The sequence below is a fragment of the Trachurus japonicus genome, chromosome 10, assembly GCF_045865225.1.
Source record: "Trachurus japonicus isolate A0001 chromosome 10, Traja_1.0".
NCBI lineage: Eukaryota > Metazoa > Chordata > Actinopteri > Carangiformes > Carangidae > Trachurus > Trachurus japonicus.
This window is the reverse complement of record NC_140916.1, coordinates 16,584,676-16,602,516: the sequence shown is the minus strand read 5'-3', so window position 1 is coordinate 16,602,516 and position 17,841 is coordinate 16,584,676. Positions and strand designations below refer to the sequence as shown.

Below are 17,841 nucleotides of genomic sequence, written 5' to 3'. Positions count from 1 at the left end.
TCTTCTCTTTCTCCTTCCATTAAAAGGACTCTTCTACCTCCAAGCTCCAACTTCTCTCTGTCCGGCCTTCCCTCTCCTCCTCCTCCTCCTCCTCCTCCTCCTCCTCCGGCCTTCGTCTGCCCCTCCTCTGCCTCTTTCCCTCTGACAGGCTTTCAGACAGTAAATCAGAGACATTGATCCAGTGCAGCGCCCAAGTGTCCTGGATTCTGCTAAAGAGCCATTTTCATTTCACAAGCAGTTTACTGGCCTCGCTGCCCCCCCACCCGTAAACATCACCCTCCTCCCTCTTCTCTCGCTCTCTCCATCACGGCCTCATCCATACACATCACCCATCTCACCTAACTGCCAGATCCTCGTCCGTTCCTGAGTGGGGCTATTTTTCCCCCCACTTTTTGCTCCCGACTCTCAATTTTCTTACAAGAGAAATACCTTGAAATGCCTGAAACATTTCACTAATAGACATATTGAGTGCACACACACCTTATATACTGTACAGTACACACCGTGCCCACGTTTTTCCACAACCAGAATCCACAGCACAGCAGGGCTCCTTAAATTGGCTCCAAGAGGTCAAACTAATTTACTTCCTCTATCATTTCTTTGACATCAGCATGAACGGAAAATGTAAAGGTCTACTTTGTTAATAAGTTTCTCCATCTATAATGATCAATCTATAATTTTTTAAGCCTTATTTAATGTGGGAAACGAGCAGTTGCTACTGTGTTTGATGATAACTTTGTATCACACCCTCTTATCTATTCAGTGCATCTACATACAGACCAACACAGGTGTCGCCACAACATCAACATGGTTTAATATCACAGGCCAGTGAGTGTGTTTATGAGCTGTCAGTCATTTCAAAAAGTGGCCACTGTGTTTTTCAGTCTGTTTGGCTGATTGGCTGTCATGATTTTTCTTGATGTATAAATGTAAAACTCTGCAGCTCTGTCAGTTTCCCCCGTATTGCTTATAAAACACACTTCCCACCGCGGCGATTGTCACCGCTAACTGGCATTTAGTCGAACGTGAGCCACCGTTGAAGCAGTGTTTACGATTTGCAATTTAGCATGATTATGTGTGATTAAGCAATTGTGATTAATAGTGCCCTAAACCAGCATTTGTTTTGTGGTACTTTCATAAAGCAATTGATTCAAGGCTGTTAGTTCAGTTTCCCTTCATGAATGAGAAATAGCTTGAATTGAGAGAAATCCTGGATATTAATGACTTTTATTGCTGCATTAATGAAATGTGGGCAAAGTGGGGAAAAACAGGAAAACCTCCCATTATACCAGTTTAGGGATTTTCATGCATTACTCCAATATTTCTACTATTTCTACCCTTACGACCCTGCAGTCACATCATCTACACAAGCAAGTATTTGGGGAATAGTAAAACCACACACAAACTGAATGCAGCTCGCTTAGTTAAACTGATAGTGTTATACTTAAGATCTAGTACAGGATCTGACAGCAATGAGGCTTCACCATGATTTTGCCACAGGCTTGTTTGTTATTCTGTGTAATTCTTTTTGCCAAAACGCAGCTGTCAAAATCTCCTGATAAAGCTGACTGGGAATAACGCTAACAAAAACAAGAAACATTAGTGGGTTTTTTTCTTCATTTGTAATTATGGTGTGAACAGCCCAACATGAATGTGCTCACTGAGTTGAAACATCTGTTTGAGTCAACAATCATCTAACTGACTTACACAGTGTCTCAAAGTGACATTAACTTGTCCACGCCCGGTTATGGAAGAGGGACAACAGAGCTGTCACAGCTAACAAAGTTGATGGCGGCCACTTATCTCGGCCTCTGGGCTTGGACAGGACAATACGTTCACACTGTTCAGTCACATCTTTGCACCATTGACTCCTGTTTTATAACAATCACTGCTCCTTCATGGAACAGTTTTCCCTTGAACAGAGGAGTTACACTGAAGTCAACACAGTTGTCACACAGCTAATAATCCACGATGATTTCCTCTATTTTAGACTCTTCACTTCCGCCAACCAAGGCAACTTCCTGTCGGTCAACAATGCACATTTCTGTGTCAGAGTTGTTGATCTGCACGCGTGTCCTCCGACTATGACGGTCCAATTAGAGTAAATTGATTTGTCATTTCATATTCTGGTGTGTTCAGGACAAACACTTAAGACCCTGCACACCCTCAGGGCCGTTTTAAGTCACTGTCTCATTAAAGCCATGTTCAGCTGGGAGGCTGCTGGAGGTCGACTCACTCCACTTGTACTGTTTTATTCGTCCTGCCCTGTGTGGCACAACAAAGATACGGTTCAAGCATAGTACTGTACTGTACTGTACTGTATAGCCCTACACAGGCACAGGAGCAGAGCTGCGTCGCACATCACACCCCCATTCACCACTTCTTATATAACAAATACATTTTTTTCAATCTATAGTAAGCATTTAAACACTTAGTGTATGACTCACTGTGCATCACAACAGACAGCTACGGAGTAACACGTCTTAATCTTTGTATAATGCAATACATTCATGTGGGATTGTTGGCAGAAAGCAATATGAGATGAACACTGTTATTTTTTTTATTTGGCTGTGGGGGATTTTTAGGGCAATATAGAGCATACATTTCACAGTTGTGACACTTAAATAAAATGGTGTACAGTAAACACAAACAGACAATGTATTCACCTCTTAAGAAAACGAGATGTGCCAAAAGGTAGATCTTAGAATTAAAAAGACGACATCAGGGTTACTTCAGTGTGCGGCTCTCCCCTCCGTTCTTACTGCCCATAATTTTATTTCAACAAAGTTAATAGAGTGACAGTCTTCTTCCCACTTTGAGTGATTACAATGGCTGCCGTCAGGTTAGGACAACATTTTATCAAGTCAAATGAATTTACTGCAAAGCACTTTGCAACTTTTATTTTGGAGAACACTGAATAAATAAATCTTTATCTCCAACACAGAGAGATGTTTTAACACTTTATGTGATACACATTGCTGTATTTGACAAAACCTGCATATAAATAAATTAGCTTATCACACTGCAATTAACTGCACTACCCAAGCCTGCAACAACAACACAATGAACAGCTGAGACACAGCATAATGAAAACCACATTCGGAGAGCTTGCCACAATAAAAACCATTCAGCAAAATTGCAAAACCGCCAATTCCCCTCATTTTATATAAGAGCATTTCAGCCAAACCAGAAACAGTGCAACGGCAGAGAAATGCTGCTGCTGCTTCTGAATAAGAACCACTTAGATTAAAATGACACAATGCAAAAGCAATAAACAAACAGACAGACTAACAATTTGAAGTTTATTCCACGTTTCCCCCCTGCTGGAAAAAAAAACTCAAGCGGAGGAGCACCAAATGTGTTTAAGTGCCAAGAAAGTGTCGAAATGTTGACAAGGCAGTAACCTACTAGACTGCGAGGAACAAAGTCTGAAATAATTCTTCATCAAACACCTGAGAGTTCGCTGCCTTTAGATACTGTTAACAGAACAAGCAGTTGACATTCTCCAACACACACACACACACACACACACACTACTTTCTCTCATCACACATAAGTCTTTGCCATTGAGGGTATTAAAAAAGTACACACACACACACATATCCATACACACACACACACAGGTGTGTTGGCGGGCGGTGAGCAGCGAGTAATTTCCAGGGCCAACAGGATTATCAGTGTATGTTCAGGAAGATGGCAGGGGATAAGCCTTCAAGTTAACGAAACAGTTAGCGTAATTGGTCTTCATCTGTCATCTCAAACAGAGCTGTGGACTGTTTGAGGACGAGAGCGAAAGAAAGAGAGAGGGAGGGAGAGATTACTGACGGGACAGTGATGAAAATTGGTCGGAGGATAATGAGTCTAGTTGTCTTTTCATCCGCCCATCCTCTGTCTCTCGCTCCCCATCTCTCTCATTATTCAGAGTGACTAGTCGGAGAGTAGCTTCACAGTCTGCTGCTTATTAAAAAACCCAGAGTGCCTTTAGATGAGTTCATCAGGCTCTCCATCCCTCTTTTCCCTCCATCCCTTCATCCTCCCGCCAGCTCTGCATCCTCTCATCCCTTCATCCCCACCTTTTTTTCCCTCTCTCCCTTCCTCTCTCTCAGTTTGAATTCCTACATCCTTCCTCTCTCTGTCTCTCTATCCCTCCCTCTTCCATCTGTTTATTTTTTCCACCATCCTGTAGAGTAAAACAGCAAGAAGGAGAGATGAGGAGGAGGAGGAGGAGGAAGAGGAGGAAGCAGAAGAAACAGACGAGGCCCAGACATGAGGAGAATCAAAGCGCTCAGGAGAGGAAAAGACAATCCCCTTTGTGACAGATGAAGCTCTTATACAAAAAAAATGGGGGGGGGGGGGCTTCTCCCAATTTCCTGTTGATATTCTTTGTAGTTTATTTTTTCCCCTGCAACCACTCTCCTTCCTCTGGCCCATCTCTCCTCCTCCTCCTCCTCCCTCCTCCCCGTGCGTCTGCGCCACCGTGGCAGATTGTTTGGAATCAATAAAGATGGTTGTTGGCAGATGAAAGTCATGGGGCGGGACGGAGGCTCGCTAAACACTCATTTCGCTTCACACAAATCACCGCCTGTGTCCCGCCGACACGTGACGGCCACATCCCGCAACAAACAATTAAAACCTCATACAGATGCGCTGCAGGGAAAAAAGCCTGATGGTGCCTGGATAAATACACATATGGTGGTGTGTTGTGTCGTCGTGACAGGCAGACAGGCAGCCAGGGTAGATGGGATTTGGACAGCATGGAGACGGTGGGGAGAAAGAAAAAAAAAAGAAAAGAAAAAAATGAAACAAAGGAAAAAGAAGAAGAGAAAAGGGGCAGGATTGATGATTGTTGTTAAAAATGAACAGGTGCTGCAGTCACCTAAAAAAAGAGCTTTGAAAGTGGAAAATTGGAAATAATACTGCTGGTAGCAAACAAGAGACCAATACAATAGATAGATAGATAGATAGATAGATAGATAGATAGATAGATAGATAGATAGATAGATAGATAGATAGATAGATAGATAGAGATAGATAGATAGATAGATAGATAGATAGATAGATAGATAGATAGATAGATAGATAGATAGATAGATAGATAGATAGATAGCATTTTGCCACTAAAATTTGAGACAGCTGCAGTAAATTTTTCATCTATACAGTAAGTTAGGCTACTTGCACATGTACAACCAGTAAATTTGTATTTCTTTGGAAGAGGCGACTAAAATAATATGGACTCTGTCATCACAGGTGGCCAATGTGTGTGAGGATCATAAATGAAAAGGAAATATTTGAATATTTGCTTTGCAAGTAAATTTACTGTGATCCTAGCAAACAGAGTGAGTCTAGACAGACAGACAGACAGATCTAGATAGATGACCTGCCTGATTTATGTGAATGCTAATGCAGCTGGATGTGTAGCAGCAGTGACAAGTCGCTTTAGCTACATTAGCTAACGTTAGCATCAACGGTCAGGAGGAACTGTTGAGTTCAGCCTTAAAATGTTTTTCATTTTCTCACCAGCAGTCGCTCCAGCGGTGGGAAGAAACACCAGTGTTGATCCTTGTCTCTTTTTATTACATCATCTTACTGAAGTTAGTTGCCAACCTGCCAACAACCAGGTAGCCAGGGAACAGGACAGCAGCTCAGACGTCGCTCGGCTAGAGGGCGCGTGGCATTGTCACGTATTTTAAAAACAAAGATGGCGGCAGCTGTCAGTAAAGGGATCATTCAACATTTGGCAAATTGGCCGATTGCTATAATCTCTATATAGTCATTGAAGTAGGTTCATTATCCTTAATTATCTGTGCATGTTGTTTTGAGATCCTCGGGGCAAACCATAGTACAGGTCCCCTGTCCCTCAAAACTCATTATACACAATCAACTCCTAAATGCTCTTGTGGAGAAGCTGTGACCTGCCCAAAAACTATGCTATGAAATAATCATGTATAAATTATGTAACATTACCACACATGATGAAGCAACTTCTTGAAAACATCTTTGAAACCACTCTGCCCAGCAGCCTGTCTAGAATGCAGTTTTTCCAGTTATGCATTTGTCATTTAGGCCTATTTGTTACATTACATTATATGACATAATATATGTATGTGCATGACATTATAATTAAAGGTAATGAACCTACCCCTATGACTGTAGGTATTATACGTGGAGGTGACATTTGACAGCAGATAAAACTTACAATTATAGTTGAAGTACCTAAAATGAATTGTGATTTGAACATTGCACGCATGTTGTGTTGCTGTTTTAGTCTAATTAAGATATTTATGACGAAATGCCTCAATTATAATTCAGAAGGCCTGTATAGCTTATCAACTTTTATTGGAAATGTATGCTTGCAATATAAATAGATTTTATTTCAACTCTAATACTCAGTATTTAATTATGAACTAATAACTCAAGTAGGCTACTTGATTTACATATGTGGAGACTTCTGCAGCCTATTATGTCTCTTATTAGTGGCAAAACAGTAAACACTCTATAAATATCATACTGATATTGACCTTCCGACCCAGGCTTATTGTTAATAAATTGCAACAGTTTAATTCAACACATCGTTTTAGAAGACATGCTTTGTGTCTTCTTTATTGTGAAATACATAAAGCACAGTAGCCTACAACATTCATGGTTTCCCTCTGAAATCTAGTGCAACGTGTATAAAAAAGCATAATAAAAATACTAGAGCTATCCTAAAACTGTGCTTAAGTGAAGAATAAATTAACTTTCCGCCACTGCCGAAAGATAAACAAAGTCCCTCTTCCTGTCTCCTTCCCATACAGACGAGAGAAAACAAGGAAGGAAATATTCATGTGTTCCCTTGTGATGCTCAGCTCACTGACTCGTATTGCATCCTGAGAAATAATCAATTCACACACCAGAGGCCTGTGTGATTCGTTTTAATAAGCTTTTTGTCATTGTCTCACACACATGCATACACAGTGAAATCCCAATATTCAAAAAGCACATGGGGCACATAACTCACAGGAGGCTGCAAAGCTACCACTGATCACAGACAATAAAGGTCAAGTTAGAGTGCAGCTTAAGGTGCACACAGTCCATTTTTCATGAGGATTATCAACATCACTTCATACTTTCATCTTGACACCTCTTCACTTTAGCCATTAGTGGGAAAAACAGAGAAACGAATCAACATCTGCAGAAAGCCAGCGAGCACTTCAAAAAAAAGCTATCATCCATTTAGGAGCTCTCCTCCGGCTGAGGAAGGTCTTGATCTGCATCAGCAGCGGGGAGGAGGAATCTGGATATTGAGCGTAGCGGTGTGGATCCGCACCAGCAAAATCTGACAGATCCACTCTCTTAGAGTTTACTCTTGACAGGGGTTTCTGTGGGAGCTGAGAGAGAGAAAAAATTGTAAAACAAGGGAAGAGAGCATTTTACCTCGGCCATGCAGCGGTTAATAGCATTTTGGCATTTGGGGCGTCTGGTTGCTTCAGAGGGATCTGTTAGTGAGGATTAGTCACTTTCAGTCCAACATGGCTAAAGACACACTCAAAACATGCAAATACACGCACACTCACACACACATCAAACAGACAGCTAGTGTGGGTAGTGCCAGTTGTTGGAGACACATAAGGTTTATAGCGGAGACTTGGAGGCCTGCCTGCAGCAGCTCTGTCACACAGACAGACAGTTCCGGTCCATCTACCAGCCAAGCACCGCTACTGCTCGCTCACTGCTGCTACAAAATCTGCTGCACATCCATTAGGGGAGAGAGACACCAACAGCTAGCACAGGCTTTTTAAAGGGACACACCTGCCTTTTTGGAAAATAACCTCTTTTTAGCCAACTGACCCAGTGTGAAGATAGAGGGTGCCCATTTCATGCAATCAAGTGGAGCTGCTGAAACTTTTGCATGTTGAGCAGAATAAATGAGAATTAGTTTCATCAAAGATGTATGAAAATAGGCCCTACAGCTCTGAAGCTGGATGGTTTATAATTGTACAATTTGACAAATAAATCAAAGCTAATAGGCTATTAAACATTTTTGACCAGCTGGGACACAGAAACAAACTCCAAACACAATTTAATATATAATACTGTCAAAATTCATTGCAAAACATATTAGAGGCCATTTGGAGTATGTTCTTGCTACGTTTAGTTGTTTTGTTCTACACCAGCTCATAAGGGAAATATCTTCATTGCTTCTTTAGCTGCTAAATGCACCAGTATGTTCACCAGGTAGTTGCTAACTTTACATTGCCTGTCTTCCATTTAGTATTACCAGTATATGTTTTTTTGTTTGTTTGCCTGTATGCTGACCATAACACATAAGCAAAGAGTTTAGTCACTGAACAGGTGATGACCGGCTGTGTACAGCAGGTGATGACTGTAGCTTTGTCACTATGAGCAACACCAAATGTTAATATAAAGTACAGGTGGTGGGAAGTGAATATTAGTGCAACTTCAAATGATCTATAGTCAGTTTGATGCGTTGTAAATATATTGATTAGGCTAAATTATAGCAAATACAAATTTCCCCTCACGTCTGTATAAAAAAATTGGTGTAATCACTCAATGGGAGCTTATCTGGGAACTGTGAAAGATGGCAGACTTTCTCTCCAACTACAGTACATCCTGAGGATAAATTGAAGTTCTACAGTACTTCAGGTACAAACTTTCCTCTTTAAGATCAAACTAGAAGTGAGCTTAGGTTTCATTTTTGTCTTTTGGTGAGGCTGGCGTTTTGCTAATTTAAAAGTTCTGTGTAGTTCAAGGAACTAAAATGTATTACAAACTGTTAATCTCAAACTCATGTTAGTGTAGGTTTGGTTTGAGTTTGTTTTTCCTATAGTCATTGCTACATTTTCACCTACAAAACCCTCCTAAGTTAACTCACACCCAACAGACTGTATTTAGCTTTTTGTATAAAGCAGAGCCTATAAGGGCATCACAGTTTGAGATCCCATTATTTTTAGCAACTGATCTTCCCCGAGGCTGGCAACGAAATGAGAGAGAAATCCTTCCTGGTATCAGCCACTACTGTCTGCAAAAAGATCAAAAAATTAAGACTCTTAACCCAGTGTCTGAGTTTAAAGCTTATGTGAGAGATACAGCAGCAAAGTTGATTGGATTCTGCTTTTATTTTTAATAGGCTGCTCTTCTCTTGTCTCTTACTCTTCTTTAACTCCATGTCTGTCAGGGCATGTAAGTGAAATACTTTAAGTCCTTGGTTTATGGTATGTGTTTTTTTTTTTTTTTAAATCTTGTCTTATGTCTTTAACTCGTTTTTTTTTTAATGTGAAGCTAACTGCTGCCGTTGTGGCTAACCACTATTCAAACATGCTCTGAATTGTAAAGGTAATTGAGTAACATACATATTAATGTTATACTGAGTGATATATTCAAACCCCATGGGCATTTCTCTGTTGCATTGACTTTACTGCCACTGAAATCATGAAATGTCTCCTTTCATTTAAAATTAAACACAGTTCTCCCTGCTTTGGTTTCAGTGTCAACCTTCTCCACCGTGTTGGCTTTTCTTTTCTGCTGTCAGGAGACTGAGTGAAGGGCTGTCTGTTGGTTAATCTTTGGTGTTAACTTTTCTCATTTCAGTTAATTCATTGCAGCTATCATTTGTCACATAACTCTCTGGAAGTGGAATTGCTAAAATGAACAAAGTCTGATTATTGTAATTGCTTTCTCAGGTCTCAAAGCACAGACAGAGGCAGGTTTTAAAGGCACCAATTCAATTGTTTACTCTGCTAACTTCTTACTGTGTATAACGAATATGACTGACTCCTCTCTACGTGAATAATTCAGGTAAATGCGAGACTTTGTCCAAATTAGATGGAGGGATGTGCAGCAAGACATTTATAGGATTCTTCCTCAGCAATTCCCTGGTTGTTTTGCTGGTCTTGAGTCTGTTGCTGTAGCAGCAGCTGTGTGCTGAGGCATAGGGGGAAAAAATCTATCTATTTTATGAAAGCAGAAAGCATGTGATGGTTGAGACCTTGCACTCAAAATGTTTTGGAGGCGAGAGGTGAGTTTGATTTATAGCAGTGGTAAAGCATGTCATTAGAGGTTATGGCTGCAGTTGTAATACCAATGCTTAATTTGAATAATTGAGTGAATGACTGATCATGCTTAGGAGCCCAGACTGCTGGGCATTATAACACTATCAATCACAAGTGTAATCAAAACAAATGGGTGAAGTCATCATGTCACAGCCTGTGCCAACATAAAATTTACGTATTTACCAAACTTCATTTAACTACACAGATCAATTTGCAATAATGGCACACTACTTTCTTTTTAGTCTATTTTGAAAAGCATGTTAGACAGAGCTCACAGATGGAAAGTGGGACCTTGGAGGCTCAAGGCATGGTTGTTTTTTTCATGCTTTCTCATTTAAACACAACACTTTTCACCTTTAGAGGAAAATGCTTTTAACATTTTCTCCCACAGCAAAAGTTTGTAAACTAGCCAGTTTGAGGCCAGCAGTGCCCATTACTTTCATTCAGGGATGCACAGAATGCAAAAAGCCATTTGCATTTAACCGAGGCACAAAAACAGGCAATTTATTCAAAATATGACAAGTGCTGGTTGGAGAAAATGTTAGGGTTCCCTTCTATGACAAACAATTTAGTATTCACACAAGGGTTAAGGCTGCCCAGCACAACAACAACAACAACAACAACAGCCACCGCCACCACACTAAATGCAGTTATTTCTCTTTATGGAGCAAACTATACATGTTGACACACAATGTGTTGGTTACCTGAACAATGAGCTGGTGTCATTGGTCAGGCTAAAGGGGGTGGGCACAGAGATGAAGGGAAAACACAGATGACTGGGTAGAAATCAACTTCCAAACACTCAACTTGGAAAAACACAAAAACACACACACACTGCACATTTTTCGGTCACTCACTGCTTCTAACAGGGTCTTCGCACCATGAAAAAGAATAGTTCAACATGCTGGAAAACAACATGTTTTTGCTTTTGTCCTTGAAGTGAGATGAGAACAACAGCTGAGTGTAGTGTGTGTGAGTGTAGTGAGGTCCTCACAGTTTCCCCATTCACACGTTTCACGTCAGGTGTCGGAAAATCCAGGTGTAATGTCGTTTACACTTAGCCACATACGGTATTTATTCACTGATGAGCCAAAACATTACGAACACCTGCCTAATATGCTGTTGGTTCCCTCTGCATACTGCCAAAACCTCTGAGTGGGCGTTGGTGTTGGTTTGCTCTGTGGGATCTGGCACCAAGATGTTAGCAGCAGATCCTGTAAGTTGAGATGGCCACTTATGTTTTTACTCTCCTGCCTCTGATACGCTGCCTTCATCGAGGTAACCAACGATATTTACTTCCATCTGTGAGTGGACACAGTTTTTTTTTTGGCTAATTACTGTGGTTCCTGTATCTCTGTTTGCCAGAATTAAAAATCTGATTGCATTTTTTTTTAGTTTTTCCTGGGCTGCATGTAAATCACAGATTGGTCCTGCTGCTCCAGTTCATAGGGTGGTGGCAACAGCAACTAAACATCTTCAGAGGAGGAAAGACATATGCACTTTAGCTGTAACAGTGATGGTTTTAAAAGCTCTCTCTAAGAACTATCCATAAACTAACACATGAGAACAACAGATGATTGACTTGCATGGATGGACAAAATGTACTCCAGATGCTCCCTCCTCACCCACACAGATCAATGCTCTCCCACATGCATTGACACAGTGGCTGAGTATGAAGATGCTAAGTGTGCTACTAGTGTTTTCTGGACACATGTGAATTAATGATCTGTAAATGTGCTGACAGATTCTTTTTAAGCTAAGCTACCCTGACTCCAGCTCTGCACTCAACAAAATGACACATGGTTCCTGTCAAATTAATTAAAAGCCTTTTTTCCACTATTGTCAACAATATAAAAAAAAGGTTCATTCACCAGTCGCATCCGGTCCAAACAAACAACTCTGGGTGTTTCCATCAATTTTCATCCCTCTCCCTCAGAGCACAGTTGCCGTAAACACACCTGTGACCTGTCCGGCGCGGTGCAGATAGAGCACAAACACTGCAGCGACACTGTGCCCGGGGATGAAGGAGTGCACGCAACCCTCTAATTAGGTTTTAAAACACACAATAACTGATCGAAGTCTCTGACGCTTTTACAGAAGCACCAGCCAGACGATGAGATGTGACAGATCCATTTTTACAGTTTGCACGGCAGCTGGCAGCTCACTCTTCCCCACCTACGTCTTTCTTGTGTGTGTGTGTGTGTGTGTGTGTGTGTGTGTGTGTGTGTGTGTGTGTGTGTGTGTGTGTGCTCTCTGCTCCTTGCAGTCATGTCTGTCCAGCCCTCAGTCAAAACAGATTCAGACATGACTGAATCTGCTGCAACATTCGGGTGGAGAAGAGTTAAAAGTGCATCCCCCCCCAAATTGTTTAACTATTCCTTTTTATTGTATTGACCTTTTAATGTTCGGATCTCTTAAAGCCCGACTGACAATTGTGAGTATGTTTACAGTCCTCATCGTGCCCCTGAGCTGATAATACAGATTGTTCTCAATCATGTTCTTGCATCCCAGAAAAACCTGAGTGGCTGTTCCAATAAAACATAAAAAAATGAACTGTCTGGTTTTAGTGGCGCAATAAATATGAAAAAACAAATGTATATGTATATATTGCAGATCACGTCTTGTCGTCTCTTGCTGAAGTTATTCCAGACCATGGCTTACATGACATACAGTGTGCGTAACACAGATCATTATTTGGATTTGACACAGTGTCTTAACTCCCCCAGAACCAGAGCGTCTGACAATTATCATCAATCATTGGAATTTGTGTTCTGATGAACTGAACTGATTGAACAAATAAATAAATGAAATAAATTCAGGAGCAGAATAACAAAGCAGTTTCTCTCATTGTCAGCGATGGGGAAGGCCGGGGCAGTGAACAGCATCATGCATCACATGTACAGTATGTCATGATCTCTTAATGTGCTCAAGTGTGTCACTGTGTGGTTTGTGGATCAGAATGATTTGATACAACATACATGTCCCGCGGAGCATGATTAAGTGTGTTTGTTTTTTCTTTGTATGTCAGTGCACTGTGTGAGTGCAGCAATGTGTATGTTTATTTACTATAATTAAACAGAGTTAAGTCTGCTGTATACACACAGTGTGTCTAATGGCCTTGTGTATGTGTGTATGTGTGAATGTACTGAATGTGCAAATAGCACACAGTGGATGATGCAGAGTATTTATCACACCACTGTGTGTGTCTCTATTAGCGTGTGCAGCTAAATTGAGCTGGGCTGAGCTGTCATCGCTGAATATAGGCAAGAATGTGAGTGTATGTATGTATGTGTGTGTGTGTGTGTGTATGTATGTGTGTGTGTGTGTGTGTGTGTGTGTGTGTGTGTGTGTGTGTGTGTGTGTGTGTGTGTGTGTGTGTGTGTGTGTGTGTGTGTTTGTGTGAGTGAGCAAAAGCAAGACTACTCACCAGCAGGGAAGTAGAGCGGGAGGTTCTGCAGATACAGTTCTTTATCCGTCGGCAAGAACACGCAGAAGATGACTCTGTCCAGCTGACACGCACACACACACACACACACACACACACTGACCTTTATTACAAGCATATGCAATAACCATGAATTCATCAACAGCAGAGGGTGAACAATGTAACAGTGTGTGACATTGTGCCGCGGCGATATCTGGAGAACGCAGCTAATGCATCAGTCCATTACTCCCCTATTAGCTCGCTATTATGATCATGACACAAGACAGCGCTTATTACACTGCGTGTGTGGACAAAGTGCTGGAGAGAGACAGCGTGCATGTGTGTGTGTGTGAGAGAGAGAGAGAGAGAGAATGAAAGGAAGAGGATAGAGAGAGACTTCTGTGTCTGTCTATAACTACTTTTATTGTACGAGTGTGAACGTGTGTGTCTATGGATGTGTGCATAATAGACAGAGAAGCAACTGTGTGTTTTAGTGCATGCCCCTGAGTGTTATACTGAGTGTGAGTATATTTGGCACTAGGTCGTCATTTTAACACACACACATACGAAGAAACAGACACAGACACACAGATATGCATCCACACACACACAGACAAAGAGACATTTTCAAATAATATAGACTGGTTGTATGAGTGCAGCTATTTTACAGCTCTCTTTATGCTCTCTGCTGTTGTGTTCTTAACATCCTGCAGTCTATAATATTTACAGTATGCTCTATATAACTGGACATAGAGAGCAGTCTCTTTTTTTAATCCTTCCAGGGATATAAACGCCACTGTACTTTCTAATTTCTCAAACCCTGAGAAACATTATTACCACCTAATGTCTCCACAAAGGTTTAGCTTTTTCTGTTTAGGGCGAGGTTGTGCAATTTATGGCCAGGCTGTTCCTATCACTTTCTGCCTGGTGTGGGAGTTTAAGTCTCATTGCTTTCAAAGTCATTTCAGCAGCCTGCTAGCCCGCAGCCCCTGTTTTTCAGTAACAGCTTGTTGCACAATTACCATCACTCGACAGAATTTGAATGGAGGCTAAAAGAAAAGATATGGAAATGTGCGGTAAGTAACTACATCCCCTGGGCTAAGGTTCGAAATCTCTAACCATCCACGCCGACTTGCCTCCACTTGCGCCATTTTGCAGCCGCCCTCATTCAAATTAAGGCAAATACTTTCGAGGGGAGATGCAAAATGGCCTCCAGAAAATGACGGCGGTGGGGAGCTGGTTTTGATACTATTGCAACAGAGACCCTGGAGATGCTAAAGCTAACAATAACATCAAGTGAAATGTAATGGGCTCTCTCAGATCTGCTTGTCTTCTAAGGAAGCACAGCATCTGTAAATATTCCCCAGAATAAAACAGAAATTCAGTCTGCAGCAAAAGTTAGGATGGTTTTGCTTTGCACTCACTGATCTGCTGAGGAGAACACGCTGATACAAGCAGACTCTAAACACACATGAAAACTTAACCGTCCTTACTGTACTTCTGATGCTCTACTTTTCAGTTCATATTGAATCTTTAGCAGATTGAGCTACTGACATTCAGATCTTCAGTTTAAAAGTCAAGCTGAGTTTGAGCGCCTACCAACACCTGACTGTTTGCTAAACTCCTCCCCTGAACGCCGACTGCCGAATCAGTGTGCTACATAAAGTCAGCACGCACACACACACTGCAGCATTTGCCCAGTTGTATGAGTTATACAAGTTTGGCTCCACTCTTTGTTCGATTTGGGAAGGCTTACACCCAAACAACCCCAGCCAAGGTTACCTGTACTGTAGTGGTGTTACATTTGCCAAAAATATTGCTGAAACCAGGCTACTCTGGCTTCCTCCCCAAGTCCTAACACATGCACCGTAGTTTGACTGGCGCTTCTAAATTGCCCCCAGGTGTGAATGTGAGTGTGTGAGGTGTGTGTCTATATGTCGACTGTCCATGGAGTTGTACCCTGCCCTCCCCCTGTGTCAGCTGGGATTAGCCCCGGCCCCCCTGTGACCCTGCACAGATAAGCGGTATAGCCAATGGATGGATGTAAGCTGAGCCTTCAAACAGGGCCGTCTAACAGGATTACCCAGATCTACAGTGCAATACAACAACTATCCTGTTTCCTAATTTACAGTATCTTTTAAATACAGTTCAGGCAGCCAATTCTGGCCAATTGCCTTTATATACAGTATTTAAGACCCTTTCACAAAGCACGTATAGCAGCTATTTATAACTGCTGAAATGTGCCAGTTACAGTGGCAACCGTCCAGACTGACAGCTGCCCGCCATTGTCTGAAATCAAGAAGAGACTCTTGCTTTGAATGCTTTTTGCATTAATTCATCATGATAATAATAATAATAATGTGTAACTGTGCTGTGAAAGAGCAGGACATCACAGGCATAGCAACAGTAACCGTGGGGATGGTGATGAGAGCAGGTGACTTGATATTCACAGCAGTCAGAAAATAGTCTGACTGTTTTCTCAAATGCCAGATACTGGTTTTGTTGAAAGTTTGACTGCAACATGTAAAACTCAACAACTGTATTCAACCTCTCAACTGCCCCGGTTGGCACTTTCTTGCAGCATTTTTTATTATTACCCCTTGATTCAGCGTATTGGCACTTTTCCCCATGTCTTGGGTCCATTTTGTTTCTTAGCGTGTCTGCAATTTTCAGTTTCATTCTCTACATAACAGCACTTCGAGCCAGAGCAATCCCGACAAATCACACTGTAAAATGGAGGCAGTTCAATTAAAGAGTAAACTCAATTTCCTCTGGTGAGCATTCCTCCTTTATATGTATGCAAATTAACTAGGTCTCACATCCTCATTTGTTTACTATAAAACCCTTTTCCTCTCTTAAAAAACACACAGTGGAACTATTTCTGGGCAGAATGTAAATACATGTCTCATTGACTTGGCTTTCTGGTCTTATTTCCAGCCGTTTAAGGCTTGTTGACTGCTGTCCTTATGGCGAGACATATAACGTTTAATGTTCGTTTGCTGAGCTCCGAGCAGCTGACGGCATCGGTTGACTGGTATTGCTGCAGAGGCTCTGGAGACCCCGGCGCTAACAATAACATCGTCAACACCCTCTCTGGGAGGTGAGACAGCGCGGTGCTTACAGAGAGGGAGACCGAAAAAGAGGAGTGGGAGGAGACCTGAGAGGAGAAAGAGGAAGAGGGGAGGAGAGCTTAAAGCATGTAAACGACTGATTGGAAAGTTTCCTTTTTGTTCCAGTGTCCCATCACCCCCCTTTCCCCCTTTGTTCCTCCCCTCCAGTCATCTATTCCATCATTTTGTCTTTTCTCCGCTCGCTGTTCCTCCGGAGAGAAAGTGTGTGTGCGTGTATGTGGTTTAGTCCCGCAAGGAGCTAATTAAAACGCAGACTTTGCCATGAGCATGAGAGCCAGAACTTGGGTGGGTGTGTGTGTGTGTGTGTTTAGTTGCGCGTTTATGTGTGTGTTGTATATGTCACTGTGTCTGTGTGTGTGTTTTCTCAATACACTCTTTCCTTGGCTCTCACCAGAAAACAAAAACAACAGCTGTGAAAGGAATAATACCTAGAGGAAATGGAGGGGTAAAATTGACAGTCATGCAGACACACACACACACACACACACAGACACACACAGACACACACACACACACACAGACGCACCTTGTCATGATGTTCTTCCAGATACTCCCTCACAGTTGCTAACGCCTCATGCACAGCCTTTTCAGGTGGGTATCCTACACAAACACACACACACATCAAAAATATGCACACAATTTGCAGGAACAGGTGCCATGACAGATCTGTGCGTTCGTGTTCAGTCGTCTCTTTGTGTGTTTTCTTTTTTTTTGTTGCCCAGACAGGTATCTGTTCATCTTTCCACTACTCTAACGCCATGTTCTGTGTTTTTCTCACTTCCTCTCATCCTTTACTTGCCTATTTGGGCAAGATACAGACACACAACACACTTGTTGGTTTATGGGGAGACAGATGGAGAAAGACTACAGTGCTGCTTCTTTAGTCATTCAGCTGCAGAGACCTCTTTCATTGCTAGAAACATATCCCCACTGCTGGTGAAGCAACACAAAGGCAGTGAAAATTCATCATCTGGCCAAACTGCTCAGCCCAAACAAACACACACTATGTGATTATACAGTAATTATTCCATACATCAAGTGAGTGTGTTCAACCTCAGAGCATAGGGGAATACACAGAGGCACAAATTAGCACTCAAATTGTGTTGTTTTAGCATAGCATCAAAATAAACGTGCACAGTATTCACATTGAAAGGGATGTCATGAGGCTATAGGTTTAGATTTAGGGTTAGGCATTCAGTTACAAAGATTAAGGTTAGGATAAGGGGCGAGGGAATAC

The 17,841-nt window shown here is 41.7% G+C and overlaps 1 protein-coding gene across 5 annotated transcripts in view; it reads right to left on the bottom strand.

The window, feature by feature from the left end:
- Positions 1-6,895: 6,895 nt before the first annotated feature.
- Positions 6,896-17,841, bottom strand: part of macrod1 (mono-ADP ribosylhydrolase 1) — a 113,559-nt gene continuing 102,613 nt past the window's right edge. For 3 of the 5 annotated variants that reach the window (XM_085789633.1, XM_085789637.1, XM_085789636.1), the window contains 3 exons: positions 17,131-17,204; positions 13,477-13,558; positions 6,896-7,367 (listed from right to left, as the gene is read on the bottom strand). In XM_085789633.1, coding sequence (XP_085645759.1) covers positions 7,333-7,367; positions 13,477-13,558; positions 17,131-17,204 — 191 coding nt within the window. In that variant the 3' untranslated portion in view covers positions 6,896-7,332. Of the gene's footprint in view, positions 7,368-7,827; positions 7,882-10,753; positions 10,784-13,476; positions 13,559-17,130; positions 17,205-17,841 lie in introns of all 5 variants that reach the window. The other 2 variants (XR_015036906.1, XM_085789635.1) reach the window with 2 other exon arrangements.